At 38.8% G+C, this 27059-nt stretch overlaps 1 protein-coding gene across 16 annotated transcripts in view; it reads left to right on the top strand.

Moving 5' to 3' along the window:
- DMD (dystrophin) overlaps nt 1–27059 on the top strand; it is a 2035724-nt gene that overhangs the window by 732159 nt on the left and 1276506 nt on the right. For all 16 annotated transcript variants that reach the window (XM_039486264.1, XM_039486496.1, XM_039486317.1 and 13 more), the window contains 2 exons: nt 15915–16065; nt 26354–26473. In XM_039486264.1, the coding sequence (XP_039342198.1) occupies nt 15915–16065; nt 26354–26473 (271 nt within the window). The remainder of the gene's footprint in view (nt 1–15914; nt 16066–26353; nt 26474–27059) is intronic.

Genomic DNA, 27059 nt, shown 5'->3' with positions numbered 1-27059 from the left:
ATCATACAGTAGAATTTTGAAGGGGCTCCCCATACTCCAGTTGTCTTAACATATGCACAATGTGGCTCAGATAACACGTGACCAGGATTCATCATTGAATTAGGTCTGCCGGTTGGATCATTAGCATTCCTGGGTTGGGCCGGGTACTGATGGGGATTTTGATGTGAAATCCATGCCCCTCAGGGCACCTGGTGCTCTTGCAGGGGGAACAGACTTCAGGTGTGGAGGGGTTTATGGGTCTGTCATTTTATGCTTCTCCTGGTCATTCCACATAATAAAGACACAGGGTTGTGATTCAGTAATACTGGGTGGCAATTTTTGGCCAAAACTGGGCACAGGAGTGGAGGAGTTGGTTTGCTCTTTGTTTGTGGAGTGGATTATTTGTGAAAAATGCAGATTTGGCAACAAAGATGTTTCACAAAGCAGGTTGGATTTGCCAAATTGTTTTGGACTTAAAGAAGAAAAACGGAAATATTTTCAACATTTTTCAAAATGAAAAAAATCTATTTTTTCCGTTCAAAACATTTGTTTAAAAAATTCTTTAATTTTGATTTAAAAAGTCTACAATTTGAAAAAAATGGTAAAAATCAAACTCAAACATTTAGATTGTATAATTGAAACAGGGTTCAACCTGAAATGATTTTTTAACTATTTCATTTGCCAAAAAATTCAGAAAGCATATTCATTTTGATCTCAAATGAGTGTTTTTTTTAAACTTCCAGTGAACTGAAAAAAATCATTATTTGCCCAGATCTAGTTTTGATTAAGACTACGAGAGAGAGATAAAATGAATGTTCTGATAATGTGTTGGAAAATACTGTTTTACCTCAAATAGGTAAAACCAAGATCTTGGCCTCTTGTCGCTTCCTGGAGACTTGGCCAAATTTGATCTGAATTTTTCCTCTAAAATTGCTTTGGTATTTCACAGGTACTATGGTGATGAATGTGGTGTCAAATAATATAATTTTGAGACCATATTCTCTATCTTTGTTTTAGACAATTGTGTGGTATTGCTGTGTACTGTTTAAACAGCTACTGCATTTGAAGAGTTGCTGAAGTGATCCCTCTATCTCCTTCATTTACCTTAAAGAGGAGATGCAAGGATTGATTCATTTAACCCTTTAGTGGGACATTGGGGCCACTGTTGAACAGAATGGCTGACTGGCACTCGTTCTACTGCATTGGGGATGCACACCAGTACTAGAGTGATAGATGTGCTGGTGCTTCAAGTTTCAGCCACTTCTTCCCTCAGCTTGCCTTCCTGGTTTCCCCACAGGTCCTAAAAATGTTGCTCACCCCCAGCATTCTTAACTCATTGATCCTGACCGCCTTTTTACTCAGTGGTCAGTTTTTCGGGAGAGGGAAGATTGGTGGCATATTTGCAAGTTCCATCCACAAGTGAGTTGCAAAAATAACACTGATCAAAATATTGTGCAGATATTCAAAATATAGGGCTCCACTGTGTTCCTTGATTTTGGCTTTCCCTTGGCAGGACTCTAAAATGCCCCCGGGCTTCTCCAGGTATCAGGAAGCAGTGCCTGCAGCAGAGACAATCTCCAGGCAACCTAATGAGTGCAGTTAGTGTGCTGATGAGTTGGAAGAATCAGCAGACTGACTTTTAATCCCAGCAGCAGTTCAGCAGCTGCTCAAAGCATTCATCCATGGCTCTGATCGTGTTTGTGCATGTTTGTTCCCAGCCATGGACCCAGTGCTGCTCCTGCTTTGCCTCATTCCAGGTAACTCATTCATGATCCTCTTTCTCCAATTTCTGTCTTTGGCTCTGACCCATGGTTCTGGCCTCTGACTCCTGCTTTAACCACTGTGTGTGACAGCCCAGGTCCTAGTCACCGACACTAGGTTCTTTGAGCTTGGCTTCTTGTTGGGTGGAAGGAATAAGTGGTGGCACCAAATGAGAAATCACTCTTAATACATTGTGCATATTTGTGATCCTTCCGCTGCTTTCTTACATGAGGAATAAAATAGTCCACAATGTTGACAAACCAGTTGTCATGCTGGGCATCTGAGTTAAGACCTGAAATGAATGGGCAGTTCACGTTTCTGAGTCACTGTTCCAGGTTCTCTGCAGACTCATGTAGAAGCCTCCGCATTGGTTACACTTGATTCATGTTTTTGAGAGCTTTTTACAACAACCAGAGGATTTTTAATGAAAATTGAGATTCCAGAGAACACCTCAGCAGTCTCAGAGGGTTGCCTGTATGCTGTATAGCCATGAATAAACCCAAGCTAAGCCATGTCTAAAATATTCCCTCCGAAAAAAATCAGTTAGATTTGTACTATTCCAACTTTGCTGCAATCCTACATTTTCATAAAGCTGGCTCTCCTTGACAATTCCTGTCTCAGGCTCCTACCATCCTAATCTTCCTCAGACCCTCGCTCTTAGCTACCCATTCCTCATCTTTGCTGGGTGCTGCTGGCCTGTACTACTGTGCTGTTAAATATGTGCTTGATAGCCCAACTACTCGTCATAGTCCTGCTGCCCAGACCACCTGTTACCTCTTTCCTTGCTTGTCCTTCCACAGCTGCCACAACCCATGTGAATTCTCCTCTTTCAAGAAGTCCCCCCACAGCCACAATGGTCTGTCCCTCCCCACGTCCCAGTTCCAACCCTGGACAGTAGGAGATGAGAAATGATTACTGTTGATTGCTTTAAAAACAACAACAACAAATAGCTCCTTCAAAACAGCTGAGGCCTCATGAGCCTGATTAATATAACCCTGACTTTGGGGATCTGAAATGGTGCTTTTTGTGTGCCTGTTTGAGAATCTGTGTCATTCTCTTCTGTTCAGTATTCTTTGTCAGGCACTTGGGCCTTGTTCCTGTGCCCCTTTTAGTCAATAGTAAAACTCCCATGGATTTAAACAAGGAAGGTTTGGACCTTTTATAGCCTCATAGCCCTAACAAGTATTTGCTAATATTACGTTTAATACTTACAAAAACATACGTACGTATTGATGAAAATATCTTATTCTGCCCTGCATTGGTATCCTATTCTTGCTTCAAGCATAGTGGGCATGAGTGACACGGGGAAAAAATACCGGAAGCACCAGGTTCTCCTGGATTAAATTCAAGAACATGAAATACATCATATAGGATAATTAATTTCACTCATAGCATGTACAGATAGTCTGACACTGTGAGGAATAACAGATCATAAGCCTCTCAGTAATTCAAATGATAAATAAGACTAAGGAATGCTATGTGCACTGCCAAGAAAATGCAGGAGGAATTTGATAGCTACCCAGGGATGTATGAAGAGAACATTAGTGGAACTTACATTATATTATAAATTAAGATTTTATTTGGCTCTTAAAGAGCTGTATGTACTATAGCTATTTCCCTTTGAATAAAATTAGGAATAAATAATAATTTACCAGATGCTGCGTGTTTTGGAATGTTTTGTGAAGAATTAAAATTGGAATATAGGGAAGGAAAATGAACAAATAGTTAAAAATGAAAAAAACTGAATATTTTTACCAGTATAATTTCAGTGCCTTAAATTAAGATTACTTTATAAGTACAAATATTGGATTTGCTATGCTAAATCAGACTCTTTGTCGATCAAGTCCAGTATCTTGCAGTGATAATGGCCAAATCCTGAGGCTTGGGAGGAAAATGTCTCAAAAAATTACCTAATTATGCAATGTGGTCCAAACAGAGCAAAATTTCTTCTTTACACCAGTAGATGTTATAATGAACACAGCATTTTCATTAGTTATCAAGGAAAAATGCATTTCAATTTACATAGTTTATTCTGTTAAAATAGTGTAGCTAAAGCAATATCAAATGTTTTGGAATCAAAATTACACTGTATTCAGTATTTCAGTTTATCAAATATTGTACAACTTACATTTTAATATATACACCATTCACTTTGGTTAGCATTGTATTAAATCTTTCTATTTTCTTCCTAATAGCATCTCTTACTTAAGCTCCGGATAGTCAGATATCTCCCTTCTCCTCTCTGATAAGCATGACTAAAGCTTTAATTACTCTTTTATTAACCATGGTTTTAGAATAGGCTCTTCCGTTCTATTTTGAATCTAAATAAAGATTAGAAATCTGATTTTGGTGTTTTAATAATGGGTTTAACATGGAGAAATGGTAAGTAAAATGAGATTTTAATGCATGCAGACTCCACTGTCAGGTTTTTTAAATGACTTCTTTCTTCTTATTCTAGATTAAGAGACTTTAAAACTGGCATATACTTGATGAAAGGGAACATTAATACAAAAAGCAGCATGTTTCTTCAGTTATTTTCTCTCCTATTGTTTGATATGTGTGCTTCAATAAGAATTTGTAAGCCCAACATCTTTTCCTGTGTGATACAGTAATGAAATCATTATTGCATGTTTTTAACATCACAAGTTACTGCCATGGAAACAACTGTGATTTCATAAACTTGTCATTACCACCTTTAGTGCTGTATCAAATAGGAGGAGAAGATACAGCTGAGAAGGAATAGAGTCTTTGTATGGGTACAGAGTCTTCAGTAACTATTAAATATAAGAAGAAAATATATGAAATACAAGTGGAATTTATAGTAAAAATGTGGATTATAATGTCATACAAGTGAAAGTTTCATCCACTATCAAAGTTTTACTTTAAATTCTCAAAATTTCTAGTTGCGTGCTGAGTTCTAAAGGTAGAACACGTGTACTTGATCAAAACTTGCCTTTGTACTAGGATCTCTGTATCCAACATTAGCATAAGTAACATACTATAGTGTAGCGTGGACATATTTCAGCTAAGCTTGGTGTTCAACAGGATAATTTTAAAAATCATCTTTATAAATCATCTATATAAATGTCATGTTATCTGAGAAATTTGCATTAATTTCCTAAGTAGTTTATATCCACCATTTAACTCTGGATTTGATTTTATCAAATCGTCTTTCGTCAGCAGTACAGTGTCGGAATGTTTTTTCCATCAGTGAAGTCAGTGGAGTTTTCTGTTGACTTCAGTGGGTACTAGACTGAGCCCTTAATGAAGAATTTAACTCCTTTGTGTGTCACCTTATAAAACACATCTGAACGTCTTGTTTTGAAAAGAAAATATCATCATGGTTACATGTATTTTTACTTGCAAGATGAACTTTTGTTAATTTTTCTCTCTAGTGCTAATATTAACATAATTTTGCTTTTCATAACAAATTTTATAAAACAGAAAAACTCATACATGGACATAGAATCAATACATTAATAAATACACAGAGAAAACAAAAGCCAAAGAACAAGACTACTAAAGCCAAAATATATTTCTCAGACAACATATAGTAAAGATGGGCCTTAAAGACAATCCCAGATTAAAATACATCCAAGCCTGAGCTGCTCAAAATATAGAAAAATAATTTTGTTTAGAAAATATAGAAGTTGTTTCTTTTGGCACTTTCAGGCCTGCTCTTGAAAGAAAGATTGTGGCTTCAGGTGTCAGGTCTGGAAGTTGCTCCTGACCCCCTTAAGTCCAGACCCATCTCCTTCCTATTGGGAAGGTGGGTCTACGGGGCTCCCTTAGGTTCTGCACAGGTTACCAACCCACCCTCTCTCATTCCAGGGTGGAGAACTGGGTCCAGGGATTTCTGGCACTACTGTTTTGTGAGTCAAGGACTATTCTCAACTCCTGACCACCAACATTATAACCAGCTCTATTCAAGATTCACAAATATTATAATTATGAGTACACTGAGTGCCATTAAAATTGTTCCTTTTACTACATCATGGTGTTTGCCTTTATTCTGTTTCATGAATTTTACTCCTCTATGTAATAAATGTCAAGATTTTAATAACATCACCGCACTTCAGAGAAGGTCCATGCTGAGAGAATGAGCTCTGCTCAGCATTGCACCTGACAATATAAAAAGCATTAATGGTGCTAAAGCTAAAGATAACTATTATCTTTCCCATAAATTGGAAAGTTTTAATGCCCATGGTGAAAAGTAGGCATGTATTGAAGAATGTGCAGAAATGAACAATGGTTGATGAACATTTTGTGATACAATGTAATTCCCCCCTTGATAACTGATAAAACTTTCAGAATTGATAAAGGTGACTGCTGAGTCACTTAACTCTATCAACACAGAAATGTTCAGTAAGGCTATCGTACAGTTTCATTTTAGTCTATGTATAATTGTGGCAGAGTGGTTCATAGTTTGAGAGAACCTTATTCTAATCACTAATCTAATTAACTAATCAGGTTCATACAGTAATTTCTCAAATAATAATAAGCCTCCAGACCACTTTGATATGTCAAAATAACTTTGTTTCATTTAGAGCTGCATTTGCCCTTCTAGCTGCTAAATCAGCTGTACTTTACTAAGCAACATTTTGGTATGTCTACACTGCAATTGAGAGGTGTATTTGCAGGACATGGGAGCATTCTCAAACTAGCTCACTAAAAATAGTGGTGTAACTGTGGTGGCTACCCAAGTATGTACCCAGGGGTCTGGCCAGGATTGTACTTAAGTGTCTAGCCTATGCCACCATGCATACCACTGTGGCCACACTCCGACTTCTAGTAAGAGAATACAATCAAAGCTAGCTTGGCTGTGCCTATGTGTGCTGCAGTCGCACCTCCTAATGACAGTGTTAGACATACTTTACACAAAGGGTAAAATATAGTTACTTGGATTTTGATAGTGCAAGGCTTTTTTTAATGTAAAGTTGATTGGTCAAAATATTGATGGTAAATACCAGATTGCATGTTGTACATATTTGTATTTTATGAAAGACACTGGCCCAGTTTTCTTTCTGTACTTCTAAAATGATATACCAGATTTACTGTCTTCTGTGATTTCATTTAATTAAAAAAAGAGAGAGAGAAAATTAGATAAGATTAAAAATGGGAGAGAGAGGGGCTCATTTTAAAATTAAGGAACACTGAGGGCTTTTTTTTAGGTCTCTTTCAGTTGAAAGTATTGTTTTCAGTTTTAATAAAGAGAGACCTATAAGAAGGGCAACCTGCTTAATTGTTGTAGGCTATGTTAACCTAAGTCTCAGTACCCATCAGATTTTCTGTCTGATATTAACTCACCCTGTAATAAGAAGTTACTGTCTCCTAACCATGTGCTAACCAATCCATCTGCTTCAGCTGTTGACCTGGTTGTCTTTTGTATGACTGATATAAATGTAGAGCAACAACTATAATTTTGCATATACATAGTTAAGCCAGATAATTGCGTGTGGAATAGCAGAGTGTATTGCTGTGATGCCTCCTTCGAATTTGTGAATCAGACATTGAGTTGTTACATGTTTCATGGTCTGTTCTGGGTGAACACTGTCGCTCACTGGAGAATCTTTAATTTTCCATTTGTGTTTCAAGTATGCGCATCTGGCATGGTTTGTGAGGATACGGTTTAGGGTTGCCCATGAGCTTCATGGCAGATCGAAACCAGGGATCTTCTGCGTTGAGTCTTTCACAAGGTGTTTATTTGTGACTTCTTATAACTTAATTCAGCTTTCCAAGCTTCATCAAGGTTGAAGTTGCATTATAGAAGGTTAGATGGTTAGAAGGTTAGCCCAAAAGGGCTTACACGACTTCAAGCAGTAGTGACCAGATGTTGTTAAAATCTGGGTGGATGGGAAGACATGGTGGAAAATAACAGCCTTCATGTGGCCCACTCTGTTAAGTGAGAAATCACGACTAATGGCATCAACCTGGTGACCAAACATTGATCAGTGATCTCCTGGTCTTCAGAACAATTCAAGCACCATAACAGCCCTGTTCAGGGCGAAGTAACATGCCGCATAGGTTGACCTGGTAATGGAACAGAATGGGGAAAATTAGGTACAGGGCTAGTGTATCTTTTGTTGTTTGGATCCACTATATGCTTTTTTCCTGCAACTGGAGTGGTTGGCACAAAAGGTAAAGGAATGGATTAAATATTAGAATTTATCCCCAGCAAACCTTAAGGGCCTGATCCAACTCCTATAAAAATCAACAGATGTCTTTCAGTTGGCTTTTATGGGAGTTGGATCAGGCCCTTAACAGACACAAATCTTAAAAACCAGATGGTTCAAATGCTCCACAAATCTTTTTCTCATACAGTACTGTCAGCTCTTGAATTTAAAATTAATAGACTATACATTTAGTTTGAATAAACGTTAGCAACCTTGGGAGTTGAAAATGCTGATGTCTTTACATGTGGTACATGCATGAAAGTCACATGGGAAAGCAAGCATTCTGCTTTTAGACAGTTGAACATGCTCTATTAATACTGCTTTTTAAGAGTTCTTTCTTTTTCTCTCTTTCTTTACAAAGGAACATTTAAAAAAAAAGATTCATAACCTTTTGTTTCTCTACCTTTTAAGTACTGATTATGCATTCAAATAAAAATTCTGTCTTTGGCAAATATGGACAGTTGCTCCTCTTCTGTGGAAGAGTCTACTCGAAACAAGAGACCGACCAGGATTGTAACCTTGAATTTGAATCCTGGGAGGATGGGGTTATTTTGAATTCAAATCCTTGGATTTAAACTTGATCCTACTGGTGTGATTTAAAGACTGGACTAAAACTGCAAGGAGCCTATTCCCTTGTTCCCTTTTACATGCAAATGTAATTTCATAAAATGAGTAATTCCCATTAATTTTTAGGCACACTGATCTGAGGTCTTAATTTCCACAAATCACCACTGTCTAATCTTGAAAGAGTTAAACTATTTCCTGAGTGTTCTGTCACTTGGAGCTGAAATCTCACAAGCACGGCTCATAATATTTTTGTCCGCAGATTCTAGTCCATATTCAACTTCTAATCCAATCTTGATATTCCAGATCCTAATGCTGCTTCCTTGACTTTACTTATTATTAAACTTTGCTGCAGCTGTCTAAAATTGTTTTAGTATATTGCCTATGTAAAGAAGTTCTGGGTGCTTTTCAAAATCATATTTGATTTTGTATTACCAAAAAAATAGATCAAGACATTTCTGTTGTCTCAGTTGGCAGGGATATTCTTAATTTAAGACACTGAGACTCTATAGTGAGGTACAAAACTATGAACTTGGGCTGCACTGTATAGCTGTTCGCATAACACTCATGAAGACCTATCCTAGCATGCACTGTGCTCAGTGTAAATCTGAAAAGGATTCTGTAAGGGTATTTTCTGTTCTACTCAGGAATCTAGAGTGGATATCTCTGGAACATTACAGCTTCTTTATTTGAGAGCAGATTATGGAAGAGGGAAAATACTCTTAAATAATCAGGTTTTTTAAAATAAAACATTTGGAAGATCCAGTTTGTTTGACTCAGAGTGGAATTTCAGAAGTGTCTCAGATTTTTAAAGGTGTTTGGGTGTTGCTGTACTCAGCATTGCAACACCTAACTGATTTAGGAGCCACAGACTCATATTCAAAAGGGTTTTAGGCACTTGGGACAGTCAATGCTTCCTGCTCCAAAATTGATGTGCAAAATAAATATCCTAGGAAATAAACTTTTTGTGCTCTGTAATAAACTTAATATTTCTTAGCATTATTACACATTTTGTTCAAATGTTGCTCACATACTATAAGGACCACTCACTTATAACATTACAATACTGACTTTCAAACTACTGGATTAAGTAGAAACCATCTGAGTTCTAATAGTGACACACACCACTGCAGTATCTGAGCCATCTCTTAAGGACTTTAAAAACAAAAGAAAAGAAACTCCATCTCTTCCTTTACAGAAGTTAGAAGTAAATGCTTAAAACATAATTAAAATTTATTTTTTTGATTCTTTAGTATGGGGGAAATGCAGTTTAGGAATTTTAATTTATTTTAATAGTAGTAGTAGCAGGAGTAGTAATATATATTGCCATGATGCCTAGGAGCTCCAGTCATGGACAATCTAAGACAACAGATGGATATAGACAGACTGAGAAGTACAACAATGAGGCAATACTGGACAATATACTGCCTATAGTGGTCTCAGCACACCAGCAGCCTAACCACTGTCAAGTTTTTTGTAGGCCTCATTGCAAAGGAGAGTTTTAAGGAGCATAATGAGTTAGTTTTGTGGATGTTTCCATTGAGCTTCTCCCCAGCATGAGAGAGATCACAAAGATGCTCATTTCAGATTTTAATAACTGGGAGATGGAAGCTGGCATCATGGTCAGACAGGAGGTGGGATTTGACCTATACTGAATGAGAGATGGTGGTAGAGTGGGGACAGGTGATGGGCTAGAAAAATGATCTTTGCAGCAGTGTTCTGAATAGATGCAAGAATTTGTCAAAGCCAAAGAAAAGGATTTGCAAACATGAGATAAGAGCCTGGATGAGATGTTTAGCTGTGTGGATGGGTAGGCTGAATCTTAGCAATGTTGTTCAGCGATAATCTGCAATACCTTGATGTAGCCTGGATGTGAGGACCTAGAGAGAGGTCTGAGTCAAAGATGATACCCATGTTATGGGCCTGAGTAACAGGTAGAATGGTGGTGGTGTCCACAGTGGTCAATAAAAGAGGTAGCCGGGAGAGTTATATTCAGAGCTTTCATTTAGACATGCTGAGCTTGAGTTGACAACAACACATCCACAAGATGATGTCATAGAGACAAGTCAGGATTTTAATTTGGACAGCAGGACACAAGTTTGGGATAGAAATAGTGCCCATTGATTTCAATGGGTTTTTTTCCCATAGGCTTTTGTTCTGTTCCTTTCAGCTCTAGTGAAGTACTATCTGTTTAAAATTAAGCAATTACAGAAAAAGGTCTGTTTATTGTGCACCTACCTGCTTTAGTGGTTATCCTTTCAGAAAGGTTCTTTCATTTACAGCACCTAGAATCAATACACAAAGTATAGGATTAAGTGGTGAGTTGAGAAACTTTAAAACAAAAATTGACTACTACAAATGAACTTACCTATGGCTTTGTTTAAAATAGCTGTTCAAAAATGATGAGATTTTTTGATGCTGACCCTCCTGTTTTTCCAAGGTGTGTGCAGGGCTGGTGAAAGGATGTTTTGCGCCCTAGGCAAAACTTCCACCTTGCGCCCTTCCCTGTACCCGAGCCCCTGCCCTGAGGCACCCCGCGGCAGCTCCCACCCCTCCCTGCCCTGAGGCGCACCCCGCGGCAGCTCCCTGCCCTGAGGCGCCCCCGCAGCAGCTCACCCTTGCTCCACCTCCTCCCTGAGCACGCCGTTGCCGCTTCACTTCTCCCACCTCCCAGGCTTGTGGCACCTAAGCTGATTGGCGCAGCAAGCCTAGGAGGCGGGAGAAGTGAAGCAGCCACAGTGTGCTCGGGGAGGAGGCGGAGCAGGGGGGAGCTGGAGCGGGGAATTCCCCTGCGTGCCGCCCCCCCCTTGCTTGCTGCAGGCGGCCCTCCCCACGCTCCCCTACCCCAGCTCCCTCCGCCTAAATGCTAGCAGCGACCGGGGCGGCCAAAGATCTGGCCGCTGCGGTCGCTGCCAAAGAAAATGCTGCCTCCCAAATCCTAGTGCCCTAGGCGACCACTTAAGTCGCCTAATAGGTTGCACCGGCCCTGGGTGGGTGGGTGGGTGTGGGTGTGTCCAAAAGGATAATAAGCCTGCTAAACATACTGTGTGGGAGGGGGGAAATACCATAAAAGTCAAGTTGTTAAAAAGGGAATTACTACATGAAGAAAATAAAAAGAAAAGAACTAGCTATCTAAAATCTAAACTATTCTAACACAATTCTGTGCATTGATTTATATTTATATAAATATTTTAAATTTCCAAAAATATACTCTCACCTGAAATTTTGCAAGACATCAGTTTAAGTGGGGGTATTAACTTCTCATAAGAAGCTGTTTCTCCTGTGCACAGAAAGCAGTCTTTTAACATGGGTGATTTTGAATTCTCTACCTACGCAGTAGTAACATTTTTACACACATTTTTGCAAAATCAATTTATTGCTTGAATTGTGAAAGGTTCACTTCATTGATATCTTAGTTCAGGTTGAATAGTTGTTCCTACTATTAAAGTTTTATAGCACTTGTTTTCAAATATTGTAAGCTATATACATGGGCAGATCCAGAAGATATGTCCAGTGTCAGTTTCTGCTTGACATATTCAACACCAGTTGTTTTCAGCCCATATTTAAACCATCTTCTGGCTTTTGAGACTTGCCATGTCATCTGTTTAACTACATACTGGGTATTTATGTTAAAAACATATATATTAATTTTTCACTATGTATAATGATTACTATCAAAAAGTCAATATTTGCAGTGGAATCTTCAATTATTCCTTACATTTAAAGTTGAATATGTGCATAGTAATGTTTGGTAAATATTAAGTAGCTGAGAACTTCTTCTATAAATATTTCAGACTATTTTTTAAAAATGTTCAAGCAATGAGAAAATTAAGCTTATTGTGAAATACAAAAGCTATACCAGTCTACCAAAATTAGATAAAATATGTGCTTGATGATTTGGAACAAATTATGATTATATTAGGAAAACAAATAACTAGAGCTGTGTGGAGGATGGAAATTTTCATCAGGAATTTCAAATTTTTTCTTCATTTTAAATCAGAACAAAATTAAAAAAAATGAAATTCTCTGCAAAGAAAAATTCAAAATATGTCTGTGTGCCACCTGTAACTGGGGTACCACTGAGTCCCCCTGACCCACCAGCCTGGGCTCCCTTTACAAGGTACTGCTGTGACAAGCCCCCTCCAGCAGACATACAGGTAGGGACACACCCAGCTGTAGCTACACACAGATGCTGAGATCACCTCTGCATGGGAAGGCTTATAAGGCACCTCCCAGTTCCTAAGGCATCCTCCCTTTGAAGTGTAAACCCAAAAGTATACCTTCTTGCGCTGTAGACCGTAAGCTCATGAAATTCACCTCCTCCTTCAATGTGGGAAAATATATGCAACAGCTTTCTGCCCCCAGTTTTGATTTCCACACACTAGTTTTAGACAAAACAAAAACAAGTATATTACCAAAAAACATAGATTTAAAGTGATTATAAGGGATAGCAAACAGATCAAAGCAGATTATCTAGTAAATAAACAAAACTGCAATCTAAGCTTAATATACTCAAGAGATTGGATAGGAGTAGCAAATTCCTTTCACAGGCTAGAAATCCCTCTAGAATGGATTCAGCCCTCCTCCTGTAGTCCAGTTCCTCAGGTGTTTCCAGCAGGGAGTCAGTGAAAAACCACAATGATGTCACTTCCTTGCCTTAAATAGCTTTTGCATATGGCGGGAACTGTAACGGTGTGGGACTCACCGGTGCGGCACCTCCTGCTGGTCATCCAGGGATTTAGCATTTCCAGCTCCAGAGCGCCATCTGCAGGTCAGTGTCCTGCTTACCACTGGGCCTGAGTCCCTCTGGGACCCTGGTGCCCCTTTCAGGCTGGGGTGTTGCCTCCTGGCAGTACCCCCACAGATCTGGGTCTTTTCTCCCTGGGGAACCTCCACCCTGTATCCCTACTTCTCCTCAGACTATGGCTACTGCCAGTCTCGACCTAGCCCCCATTCATTGGGGCAGACTGCAGTGTAAATGCCACTCATCACTGGCAAAGGGAATTTGGACCTGCTGCCTCTTCCTACCCTTGGGCTGCCCTCTGCAACACCAATATCCTTTCCTTGGTCTTTAACAAGGCCTGTAGCCTGGGGGAATTCCAGGCTAGAGCTCCCCAGCTCCTCTGGCCTTCCCCCAGCCCTGCTCCACAGTACCTTTCTTTGCCCTTTACCAAGGCCCGCAGCCTGGGGGGTTTCTAGGCTGGAGCTCCCCAGCCCTGCTCCAGTCTCAGTACCCTGCTTAGCTTCTAGGAAGCCAGATCCTTCTCTCTCAAAAGGCTAGAGACAGTGTGTCCTAGTCTCTGGCCCTCTGCCCTCTTATAGGGCCAGCTGTGGCCTGATTGGGGCGTGGCCCCACCTGTGGCTGCATCCCCCAGTCAGCCTGGCTTTTCTCCACTGCAGCCCTTTCCCAGGGCTGTTTTATGCCCTTTGAGGCAGGAGCAGGGTGAGCACCCTGCTACAGAACTCTTTGTCTTCTGTCTTGGTTCCCATTCCAGTCAGTGGAAAAACACTGGTATTCCAAGATAGAGTTCAGTACCAGGTGACTTGGTCACATGTCTCTGTAGGGACAGAGCAGCCATGACTTGGAGGTTGTTTGTAGCATCCTCAGGAAGGCTCCCCAGTGGAAGATTAGCATCTTCTTAGACCTTTTGTTCTCCCTAATGGCCCTTCCCAGCTAGCAATCTAGATTGATTGCATTCTGACTAGTGGGTGTTCCCCAGGTGTAAACACATTTGCAATAGAAGCATAGGCAATATTCCTAACTTCAGATACCAAAATGATATGATACATGCATACAAATAGGATAATCATATTCTGTAAATCATAAGCTTTTCAATGATATCTTACAAGACCTATCTTACATAAAACCATCTGATTGCTTGAAACATTGTTTGGCTTTGATTTTGATGTTTTAAACTATATATTATACTACATAATATAATACTACATTTTAAAAAAAAATTGAAACATTTAATTCCAAGAATGTTGAACAAAGGGTGTTTGAGGAACTATTTTCCTGGTGTTTTTCTCTCAAATTAAATTTCAGTAAAATAAATGTGATTTTACTGAATTGTTTTCAATTTAAACAGAACTATAGATAGAAAATGGTTCCATTTGGAACTCTTTTAACAACCTCAGCAATTAAAACTTACTTTTATATGAATTGAAATTCTGTAAATATAGCTTATATTATGAGCAACTGTCCCTCCTGTGGAACATTCTCCAGAGATTCAGTCTAGGCTTAATCATCAACAGCTATTGCATTTTTTTTGAGGAGGGAGGCGTGGTTTAGTAACTAGAGCTTTACAGGACTTTTCCATCAAAATGTTTTTTGAATGGAAAATGCAGTTTCAGCAAAATCAAAATTTTCCACGTAAAAAGATAAAATATTTCATTTGAGCTCAGGTAGACCTGAATTGAAACCTTCCAGGTTGTCTAAATGAAACAAAATGTTTCATTGAACCCTGAGCTGCACCCACCTGGGCTGGCCCTGTTCATCATGGCCAATAGAGTAGAACAGGAACATGGGGCAACCAAACTGCAGCTCCCACAGGCACTGACTCTTATTTTTTCTAGTGGGTGCTCCAACCCTGCTTCTCCTCGGAGGCCCTGCCCTCACTCTGCCTCGTCCCTCCCCCCGAGACCCCCCAGCCCACTGAACAGCTGTGGCTGGTGAGTGCTGAGCACCCCCTATTTTTTGTTGTGGGTGCTTGAGCCCCCAAACACTCACAAAGTTGGCATCTGTGACTCCTCCCATGAGGCCCTGTGACAGTTTATGCAGACATAGCTGGATGTTAAACCAAGCAGAAACAAAATATTTCAACATTTTTTGCATAGAAACTTTCTGTACATTTATGGCCCTTTAAAAAAAAAAAAAAAGTGTGTTTTGACTTTGTTCCAAATGAGGATTCCCCTCTCCCCTCCCACATCAAAATATTAGAATTTCCCATAGGGTGGAAATTTCCAGTTTTTGACCAGCTCTTAATAGTAAAATGCACTGGTTTGAAGTGCCAGCAATAAATAGATAATGCCCAGCTAGTAAAGTGAGATATTTCACATTGACAGGTTCAAATCGGGCTGTTCAGGATGGGCCAATTTCAGTACCACCGGCTGTCTCTTATACATTGCCACAGAAATGAGTTGTGGCCCCTGTTTCCATCCATTTGAAAACATAAAATGGCACCTAGGTTGGCAGTCTCAGCAAATGGAATGGGCTTGGAATCCAAACTACCATCTCAGATGAATATATTGCCTTTCTAGGAAGTGGTTTAAACCCATTAGTAGTAAACTTGCAATACTAAAGCAGGGCTGGCTTGTGAGCACCTTCTGATACAAGTATTAAATTTAACTTTTTAAAAAGTGCAAGTGTAAGTAAACCTTTCTGCTTACTGGTTTCTTACATGTACAAATGTAAGTGATGATTTTCCTTGTTTCTAGCTTACATAAAATTCTCATGGACCTGCAGAATCAGCAACTAACACAGTTATCTAACTGGCTAGCAAAAACTGAAGAAAGAACAAAGAAAATTGAGTCAGAGCCCCTGGGCCCTGATCTAGAAGATTTAAAACATCAAGTAGAAGAACACAAGGTAAGCTATTTTACATAAGTATGTTACTGTTGGAGTCAAAATATTGTTTAAAGAAGGAACATATATCAATAACCTTTTCACATTTTTAAAGCTCCAAAACTAGTATTAGAGAAGAGTGGGTTGCATTCAGTTATTCATTTATTGAAGTTTAAGCTTTTCACAATGACCAAGTCTTTGTATAGAGATTGCATTGCAATTCAGAATTTTTTAATAAGACTGGGATTTTCTTTATTGCTTCTCATATTCATAATTTACTAGACTAGAAATTCTGGTTGGATATCAAGAAAATAGGCAATTGTAATATCCTTTTTATTACAAAGCATAACATTTCAGATTTTATTACTCCCATGTTTTTTTCCTCTTGTCATCTTGTGCTTTCTTCTTTGTGTGCTCTAGTAGCAACGAGACACAATTAGTTGTTATAATTGGGATTCCAAAGCTCAATAGCAGTACTGGGACTCTGAGTATGTAGCCCCGGAGCATTGTAAAGTTATCCAAGTGTAGTCTGTAGCTTTGTAATGGAAGAGATTTCTTTTGAAAAATGTATTTAATTATGAAAAATAACAAACCAGGACTTGGGGAAAGAAAGATATTTGACCAAGCTTGTTTGTATTCTCATGTAGAAAAGTGTTTCTTAAATTGGAATGATTAAGAGTTAAAAACTGCATAAATTAAAACTAATATGAACATAGGCAAATAAATTCAATACAGCAAATAAGAGAGAATTCTGGTAAGGCTGTGATAATCACTTTTAAAAGGAGACTTAAAAATAGAGTTACATAATGCAGATTTTTAATACTGTGCTAAATTCAGTAATTCTTTCTGTGTATTTGTGTGTGTGTGTATGTATAATATATATATATATTATACATACATTATATAATGTATATCTGCATTATGTAATACACATATAATATAACATGTATGCATCATGATAGAAGATAGGAAGATAAATGTCGGAAAAAAACATAAAGCCTGGGAGATGTGATTCTGGAAAGTGTGAAGAGATTAAGGTGTCCTTCAACTCTGTTAGTAGTTCAAATCCAGTTCAGTTATAGTACTCCAGAAGTTTTTACCATCTGATCCCTTTTATCATCTTGGAATGAGTTGATAGTTTTAGCTCAATTTGTAAAGGGCAAGTCTTTACATCACAAAACCTACCATCAGAAATTAAACCAATATACCGCCCCGGGGCGGAAACAGAGGCCAAGAACTGCATGGAGACTGAACTTTTCACTTAACCATGACACAGAAGAACTCTCATACTAGTGAGGAACTCTGGAAAAGCTAGCGGTGGTGCTGTTGATGCTTCCTATGCTGTAATTGGTCTGTGGATAAATAGAAGATTTTAGTTTCCAGGCTTTCTAGTCCAGTCCATCTTCTGAGCACTAAGTAAAACTTTAAAAAAGAATGGCAAGTAAAGGTGGAAAGATAATCTGGAACTGAAAAATATATGACAAGTTCACTCAGAAATTGGTTATTGGGTTCTTGTTTTTTCTTTTGACATGTATGGTATTTGAGTGCTAATGGCATTAAAGTTAATAATTTCTTGTGCCAGTGAAACACCACATTCCCTTTAAGAACTTTGATCTTAATGGATATAATGGGTGCATCTCTTTGTTCTGAGAGTAAAATTCTGGCCACAGTGACGTCAATGGAGTGTTTCATCACTGACTTCAGTGGGGCTAGGACTTCCACCCTAGTGGAGGGTATTCAGAAATTTACCTCTCCCATATACTGATTCCACATTTCTGAATGTGATGAGTCATTTAACATTGTGGATGCATACTTAAAAAATAAAGTTTCAACTCCATCGTCTCTACCAAGGGATCATTCAGACAGTAAAGCAATAAAAAAGAGGTTTTTTCCCTCCCGACTGGGCATGGATTAAAATTCTTCTCAGTACTACCGACTGTCTGTAGGTAGTAACTGGAGGACAAGATGTTTGCAGACATTTCAAAACTATCTGCAACATTCACATAGAATTTATTTTGTATTATATTCTACATCAGTGCCCCCTGATTCCTGCAGTATAACAAAGCTGCATACTGCAGCAAAGAAAAAAATTCAGGACAGTATACAGTGTGTGAGGAAAACAGTTGAAACCAAGTTTTATTGCATTAGATATGAACACAAACGAAACAGTGCGTACTTAATTTCAGGATAAGGTATAAGCAATCTCTTGTTTTGAAAGTTTCACATCCTTAGCATGGATGCATACATTCCCAATTACTGCGTAGTATTAGTATTGTGGCATTTGCTAGGAGGAACTGGACAGTTCAGAAAGCAGAAATGAGAAGATGACATCAAATTGGGCAGTTACAGCCAGAATGATGGGTTGGTTTGTTGGATGGAATGCAGCAACCACTCTCTTTCTCTTGTGTGTTTCTGTCGTACTTATTCTTTCTCCTTATCTCCCTTTGATTAGTTCCTGGCCCCTTGTTTCCTTCCACACCTAGAATATCTATTTTGTTCACTTTATTTTCTGCCTCTTTACTCAAACTGTGTATCTTTGGTTATTTTTAATCTCCCTTTTCTGTATGTTGTGTCAAATACTGCTCATGCTTTTGAGACTGATACTCCGATTTCTCTTTGTGGACCCAGGTATAGTGAGTGAACTCCAATCCTAAGAAGATAAACCATTCAGTAAAACAGATCTAGGGTTGATTGTTATTTATGGCCAGGAAAAGACAGAGGAATTCTTACCAGCAAGCTCCCCTTCTTAACTTACTGTTGTACGAGACTTTCAGCTGAACAGTACAGAAAGGACAGTTTCTATCTGAACTGTGCCAAAGACAAACTCCAGAGGGTTTTAGGTCCACAAAAAGGACCATGTTTACAGATCCCACATTAAGTTTGCCAAACTACTTTGGCATAATTGTCCAAGAAACTGCAAAAAAAATGTGACCTGTATTTTAGGTATTTTGCTGCTTCTGCAAGTAGTCTTGGCTATGCATTTTAAAAACTTAAAGAAATCTGCCTACCTGAGAGAAACTGAAGATTGTTAATTTGCCTAGAAAGGCTGCATATTTAAAATTTTGTGATTTAAACAAAAATGCACTTTTAAAATTGTGTAGATTTCACTTTGTACAGTTAAACTGGCTAAATTTTTCAGAAGTTTAGAGTTTTGCTGGAGAATTGTGCAAAATTTTCATTATAAAAATAAAACCTTGGAAAGTTGACACTTTTGGAGTTTGCAGTATGTCCCTAACAATGAAAAGGTATGTGGGAAACTTTCTCCACACTTGGATTTTAATCAAGGTTGACCATGGAATTTTTCCCCCATCTGGATTCCTTCATCAGTATCCCAGTGCATGTTTTGTAATGTTGACCTAGGTTGGTTGGAAATGGTCACACAATTTGACACATGGTAGTGATTCTGGTTATTTTCTGTGAAATTCTGGCCTTTAAAAAACAATCCATGGACTTCAGTAGAGCCAGGTTGGAAAAGTGTTAGCAGGAGACATTTTGACTTTTTTACTAAGGAAGATGCTGCAATTACACAGATCCCTGTGAGCTAGTACAATACTCCGCCTGTGCCTCTTTTGATCAAATTGATAACTATATTTTGGAAATCATTTTTTTAGAAGTAATGATAATAGTAGACCTGGGAACAGATCTGTCATTAATGGCCTTCAGGGTGGTGGGTTGGGTGGGTTGGTTGGTTTGTTTTGAGAATCTGTCATCCTACCACTGATTTTGATTTATTTAAGATTAATAAGTGTGTGTGTGGTGGGGGGGGGGGAGGGAATACAAGGAGCACACAGTGAGAGAGAGCAGAGAGTCCTGTATTATTAAAGGCTATTTGCCTTGCTTACAGTCTCCCCCTGTTCTGTGTATCGCAGATGCTGGTTACATTTCTCTGTGTATAACATTGCTGTATTCTGTCATGTTGAAAGATGACTATCCTCTGATGATCTTTTGTTTTTGTTACATGACTGATGCCTGCCTCATTCTTAAATAAGTCTGATATAAATTTGAACTGTTGCCTTGTTTAATCCCCATTGCCTCTAGGCATAGGAAACTAGCTTGTTGGATTTCATTCTGCATATCTGAGGCTTACACTGTGAAAATTGAGGTACTCTCCTGTCAAATCTCTCTTAACGATGTAGTCAGGTAGCTGACTGGATTTTTAACCTTCTGACGTTATAATTGAACCATTTTAACCCAAACACCCCGCTGACTGGAGGATCTGGATATAATTTTCAGACCTGGGCCCTTCTCTGGTTTTCATGTCACTGAACAGCAATTGTACACAGCTGCTCACACTCCTTCCACAAAAATCATATTTGAGTGGGTGGGTATGAATAGCCCCATTTTTCTTTTTTGGTTCCAATTACTTTGATACATGGCACAATTATATACATCATCTGTCAGAGACAACCATTCTATTCTCTGAAACATCTGTTGTATGCTGCTGTGGAAAAGGGCAGTTTGTCCACTGCAGGCAGAGTTTATTATTTGAGACTATATTGATTTATTGTTATTTTATCCTGTTACTCCTTGATTTAATTGCCAGAGAATCAGTCAGCTAAGTACACTTCTAGTGACAAGAGTGGGGAGGTAGTTCGTGAAGCAGAATAGGAGCTCTGTCTAAATCTGCTTTTGGTGCTGCTAGATTACTTTATTATTTTTGTTATCCCAACATTTGTTCGATTGTGCTTTTGTCACTGTGTGTGAGTGGTGCCCAGTTCTATTTCACCAGTGACTTGATACAATGCAGTTGTTGTTAAGAATAGGAAGGAATCCTATTTTTGTTCTTGCATTATAGTTTGTTCCTATGAATTGCCATGACAGTGAGAGAGACAAGGTAGGTAAGGTTACATATTTTATTGGACCAACTTCTGTTGGTGGAAGGTTCAAATTTTCAAACCAAACAGTTATTTAGGTCTGGGGAAATAAATCAGTAACTGAGCTAAAAACAAATTGGGATTGATTAGTTAAGAGTAGGGAGTAACAGATGTCACTTGAGAGGGAGTGGGTAATAAAGATTAGATTGTCACCCAGAAGGGGTATGAAGTGAAAAGTGCCCACCCATGAGTGATGTGGTGTTTTTGTCTTCTATAATTTTTCAGCGTGAGTTCATTGGAGGACATAGTGATTGTCTGGTTTCATCCAGTACACAGGTCAGAATGAGTAATAATATAGTATATATGATATGCAGAGCTGCTACAGGTAATGACATTTATATAGCAAAGGTTCCCTAACACTTTCCATTATGTGACCTGTTTTCAGTTGCTTAAACCTTTTCTAGACTTCACCTATTCTGGCTGAAATTTTCCAAGCTTTCTCTTTCTCAGGTTGTTTTGGTGGTGTTTGTTTTTTAATATTTAACCTTTCCTGACAGCAAGGAAAGGGGAAAATAGATAGTTTTGCCAGTGTTAATTCCACTCCTCCTCAATAATTTCACTGAAAAGCTCTGGCAACTATGGCAGTGGGATAGCCCTGGGATCAAAGAGGTGTCTTTTGCTGTCCCCATGAAAATATACCAAAATTTATCCAAATTATAAGTATCTGAAAATTGCTATTTTTACATGCTCAGAAGAGCTTGATTCTAAAATCTTTGAACATCCCATCTGCATTGAGAATGCCTCATAGAACTCCCTGCCTGCTGACTGCACTGAGTGTGTTCCACTCTCAGGGAGAAACTCTAGATCTGGAGAGCAAGGAAAAGAGGACTACAACAGCAACTATTTTGGCCTAGGGGGAGGTGTACCAGGCTGAAAATCAGGAAGAGACCATGAGTTCTGGTCTCAACAATTCCAGTGACCTGAAGTTAATAATTTTGTGCCATTCAAAGCTCTTATTATTGAACAACATTCTTCTCTCGTAGATTCTAGTCTGTGGCTAGCTAGTGAAATTCACACGCTGTACTGCCCTTCCTTGCAGTCTGTGAAGAAAGAGGGAAAGGGGTTTGCTTATGCCTTCTCCAGGCCTTCTGAGGCTCCCCTCTACCAGGGGAATCCCAAGCAGAGGACTTTCCCTCTTGCGTAAGTCCTCTGCAAAAAATTTGCCAAGGGAATGGAACAAAACCAAAAATCTGCCCCACTATATTGATTGTGACCACTCAAAATAATAAGGGAATCTGGTCTAGAAGGAATTACTATAAGGTAGGCACATAACTCATTGAAAGACCATACTCAAAATGTACTGATCAATGGATCGCTGTCAAACTGGGAGTGCTTGTCTAATAGGTATTATGTGGGGGACTGTGCTGGGTCTTGTATTATTCAATATTTTCATTAATGACTCAGATAACGAAGTGGAGTGTATGCTTACAAAATCTATGGATGATACAAAACTGGAAGGGGTTACAAGCACTTTGGAGGACAGCATTAGAATTCAAAATGACCTTGACAAATTGGAAATTGTGCTGAAATCAAACAGATTTAATTCAATATAGTCAAGTGCAAAGTACTACACCGAGGAAGGAAAAATCAAAGCACAACTACAAAATGGAGAATAACTAGAAAGGCTGTAGAACTGCTGAAAAGGATCTGGAGTTATAGTAGATCACAAACTGAATACGAGTCGTCAGTGCAATGCAGTTGCAAAAAAAGGCTAATATCATTCTGGGGTGCATTAATAGGAGTGTTATATGTAATGCACAGAAGGTAACTGTCCAGGTTTGGGTCCACACTTTAAGGAAGATGTGGACAAATTTGAGAGAGTTCTGAGGAGAGTAACAAAAATTATAATGATAAAAGGTTTAAAAAACCTGACCTATGAGGAAAGGTTAAAAAACCCAAAACTGGGCATGTTTAGTCTTGAGAAAAAGGTGACCGGGGAAGAGGGAACCTGATAAATCTTGCAATATGTTAAGGGATGTTATAAAGAAGACAGTGATCAATTGTTCTCCCTGTCCACTGAAGGTAGGACAAGATATTATGGGCTTAATCTGCAGAAAGGGAGATTTAGGTTACATATTAGAAAAAACATACTCATTATAAGGGTGGTTAAGCTCTGGAATAGGCTTCCAAGGGAGGTGTGGAATCCCTGTCATTAAATGTTTTTAAGAACAGAGTGGTCAAATGCATGTCAGGGATTTGGTCCTGCTTCTGCGCAGGGGGCTGGACTAGATGTTAGTTGGAGGTGGCTTCCTGCCCTGCATTTATGAAAGTCTCTCCATTATCAACATGTTAATTGACAGTACGCGGGTGTTACTTTGTAAGTATAATTACCAAGAGAAAACAGGTGTAAACTGAAATGTGTTACATAAGAACGGCCATACTGTGTCAGACCAAAGGTCCATCAAGCCCAGTATCCTGTCTACCGACAGTGACCAATGCCAGGTGTCCTAGAGGGAGTGAACCTAACAGGTAATGATCAAGTGATTTCTCTCCTGCCATCCATCTCCACCCTCTGACAAACAGAGGCTAGGGACACCATTCCTTACCCATCCTGGCTAATAGCCATTAATGGACTTAACCTCCATGAATTTATTCAGTTATCTTTTAAACCCTGTTGTAGTCATAGCCTTCGCAACCGCCTCAGGCAAGGAGTTACGCAGGTTGACTGCACGCTGTGTGAAGAAGAACTTTCTTTTATTTGTTTTAAACCTGCTGCCCATTAATTTCATTTGGTGGCCCCTAGTTCTTATATTATGGGAACAAGTAAATAACTTTTCCTTATTCACTTTCTCCACACCACTCATGATTATGTATACCTCTATTATGTATACTCCCCACTTAGTTCCTCTTTTCCAAGCTAAAAAATCCCAACCTCTTTAATCTCTCCTCATATGGGACTCATTCCAAACCCCTAATCATTTTAGTTGCCCTTCTCTGGACCTTTTCTAATGCCAGTATATCTTTTTTGAGATGAGACCACCACATCTGTACACAGTATTCAAGATGTGGGCATACCACGGATTTATATAAAGGCAATAAGATATTCTCCCTCTTATTCTTGATCCTTTTTTGAATGATTCCTAACATCCTGTTTGCTTTTTTGACTGCCGCTGCACGCTGCATGGACATCTTCAGAGAACTGTCCTCGATGACTCCAAGATCTCTTTCCTGATTAGTTGTAGCTAAATTAGGCCCCATCATATTGTATGTATAGTTGGGGTTATTTTTTCCAATGTGCATTACTTTACATTTATCCACATTAAATTTCATTTGCCATTTTATTGCCCAATCACTTAGTTTTTTGAGATCTTTTTGAAGTTCTTCACAGTCTGCTTTGGTCTTAACTCTCTTGAGCAGTTTAGTATCATCTGCAAATTTTGCCACCTCACTGTTTACCCCTTACTCTGAAACATGAAACATGCACATGGATGGTGACTTCTGCATATTAAGGTTTCCTGACTTTTCCCAATACAAGAGCTTTTTCAGTTGCTTATAACTTTGCCAAACTTGAACCATTTGGGATGAAGTTTTCCATGCTAGATCTGTCTCCCACTGATTTTTTTTCTTTGAAAATTTCAACCATAACAGTTCAGTCATTCTTGAGAATTAGGGTAGAGAAAAAATTGTGGGACCCGACCCCCATGTTAAATATAATCTGTTAACTTGTGTTTTAGATGCTCTAGTGTCCCCATGCTTTAGAGCAGGGAATTAACATTTCATGGATGGGTCATCTTTGTGACAGGGATGTGCTGTTACCATCTCCATAAAAAACTGCCCAAATTTGGCTAAGTTATAAAACTTTTAAATATTGCAGTTTGCTTATGCTCAGTAGAGATTTGTTAGATTTTAGCAGTATAAATCCCCAAAGGTCCTGCCTTCGCTGATCATGCTCCAGCCTGGAGCTGGGCAGGATTTTCTTTGCAATTTGTAACTCTGGGGTAGTGTTAACTGGATCTCGGTCTGGGCATCAGAACTGATAACAGGGAACCTGTACTCTGATAGCGATCCCCTCCCCTAGGTCAGGCAGTAGAGGGCACAACTTCCAGACCTGGGGGAGCATGGAAATAATAGAATTGGACAAGTCTAGGGAGAAAGACTGGGGCAACAAGCTGACAACTTTAATTCACCTCTCCTGTGCATATGTTTTATTATAGTCTTTAATTACATTATCACATACTGGCTTTTTCCATTGGACCTTTGCCTTGTTCAGTGCACAGGGCAGAGCTGCTCTGGGGACGCAACAAGGGTGTGTAGTAAAGGATATTGTTGTCTGTAGGACCTCTGTTTCACTTATTGCAGAAGTTGGAAGGAGTGTGCTGAACAAGCAAGGGGTCACAGGAAGAGAAAGGATAGTCTCATGTCTGAGGCAGTTTTATGCTGCCCTATGGAATTCAGTTCTACAGAGTTCCTATGTGATATTGGGCAAGTACTGAAACCAAATTTTTTACAGGTGATTTCTATTTGTTCCTCTCTGGGTTCCTGACTTGAGACCCTGGGATCTGATTTCCAGAAGTGCTAAGAATTCGCAGCTGCAACTGCAGTCAGTAGGAACAGTACTTGCAACATATAAAGTGTTATGCAATGCTAAGTACTATGGTCCTCAGGCCTTAATCTCGCTATGCCTATAAAATGGGGATGCTTCCACTCATCTGAAAATAAATTAATTAATGTTTGTAATGCACTCGGACCATAATGTCAAGTGCCAAGGAAAAGGCCATGAGGTAGTTAATACTCAGTAAAGAAAAGAAAAAAAAGTCCATTAAGGTAAAATGTAAATTATCTTCAGAGCAAGGTTTGAATAGTGTACAGTAAATAAGGCAGGGGCTACACATTGAACAATGAGGAGAAAAAACATCTTGAATAGCTGCTCATTAAGTAGGCACCAATCATCCTGTGTACTGATTGAAGCAGGGGTCCTGTGGCAAAAATAGTATGTGATCATGTAATTAAAGACTGCATCATAATGCACCCACACAAGAGAGGGCAAAGTTAAGGTTGCACAGGCAACCTTAATACTAGTATTTCCTAAGTTTTGGGTATTTGACATTGCAATGTTAATAATGTTCTTTAACATAGTTTTTGTGTGTAATACTATAACACATACAAACACTGTTAAAAAAGTAATTTAATAGCCATTTAAAATGAGCAAGCTATTGATATTTATAAAATGTCAACTACACAAGCTCAACAAATCTTTTTCAATCCAAAGTTTAATTCTGAATGTTGATGAGAGAACTAAACACTTAGAGAGGAAAGACAGATTGTACTAGATAGTTTTCAAGAAAGGGACAACTATATTTGCATATTGTAGCACCTTACTGCTCATGTATTCCCATTTTTTAGTCAATGAGATTCTACTCGGGCACAGAACTGTGTTTGGGAACTGGAATCTTCCTCTCAAGAGCGATAATAGATTTTTTTTCCTCTTTTCTTTTTAGGCACTTCAAGAAGACTTGGAACAGGAACAAGTCAGGGTGAATTCCCTTACTCATATGGTAGTTGTGGTGGATGAAAGTGGTGGAGATAAAGCTACTGCTGCACTAGAAGAACAACTTCAGGTAAACGTTGAATTACTTTATTTATTAAAAAAAAAAGCATCCATCTTAAGCATCCCTCAAGAAATATTTGTGATTGTTTTTAAAATATTTTTGTCAGTCTTGTTTTTATTTGCATGGTTAAATGTAAATATTTGGGGGGAAAAGTGCCTTAAATATTTAAAAATGTGAAGTTTTTTTGGTATGAAATCAGAAAAAGGGGTTATATGCCATCTGTAAACTAAAGATAAAAAGCAATTGTCCAGCCTTCCTGCACTATGTACACAAAATCCTTCTTTTAGGTTCTCTGGTACAACATTCACTCTGACAATATGTCTGAAATATTTGATCAAAATGAGCTTTAAATGATTTGGTAAGCTCTGAGTTACTCCAGACACAGTAGTACAAGCATACCTGTCCTGTGTGCAATATCAACCACCTTATCTTATTTTCTCATTTTTTTTCTGTGTGCATTTGTTTTGTATCCTGGTGAAATGTCATCTCTCCAGCCAGCTGCTTCGGGCTATTTATCTCTGACACAGTTTAGTCTCATGCTCAATCCCCAAATAGGGGAATGAGAGGGAAACAAGTTGGCTGCAACCGCTTTAGG

Source organism: Mauremys reevesii, linkage group 1 (assembly GCF_016161935.1).
Source record: "Mauremys reevesii isolate NIE-2019 linkage group 1, ASM1616193v1, whole genome shotgun sequence".
NCBI lineage: Eukaryota > Metazoa > Chordata > Testudines > Geoemydidae > Mauremys > Mauremys reevesii.
Note: the sequence above shows the minus strand (reverse complement) of the source record. Positions and strands in the feature narration are given on the sequence as shown.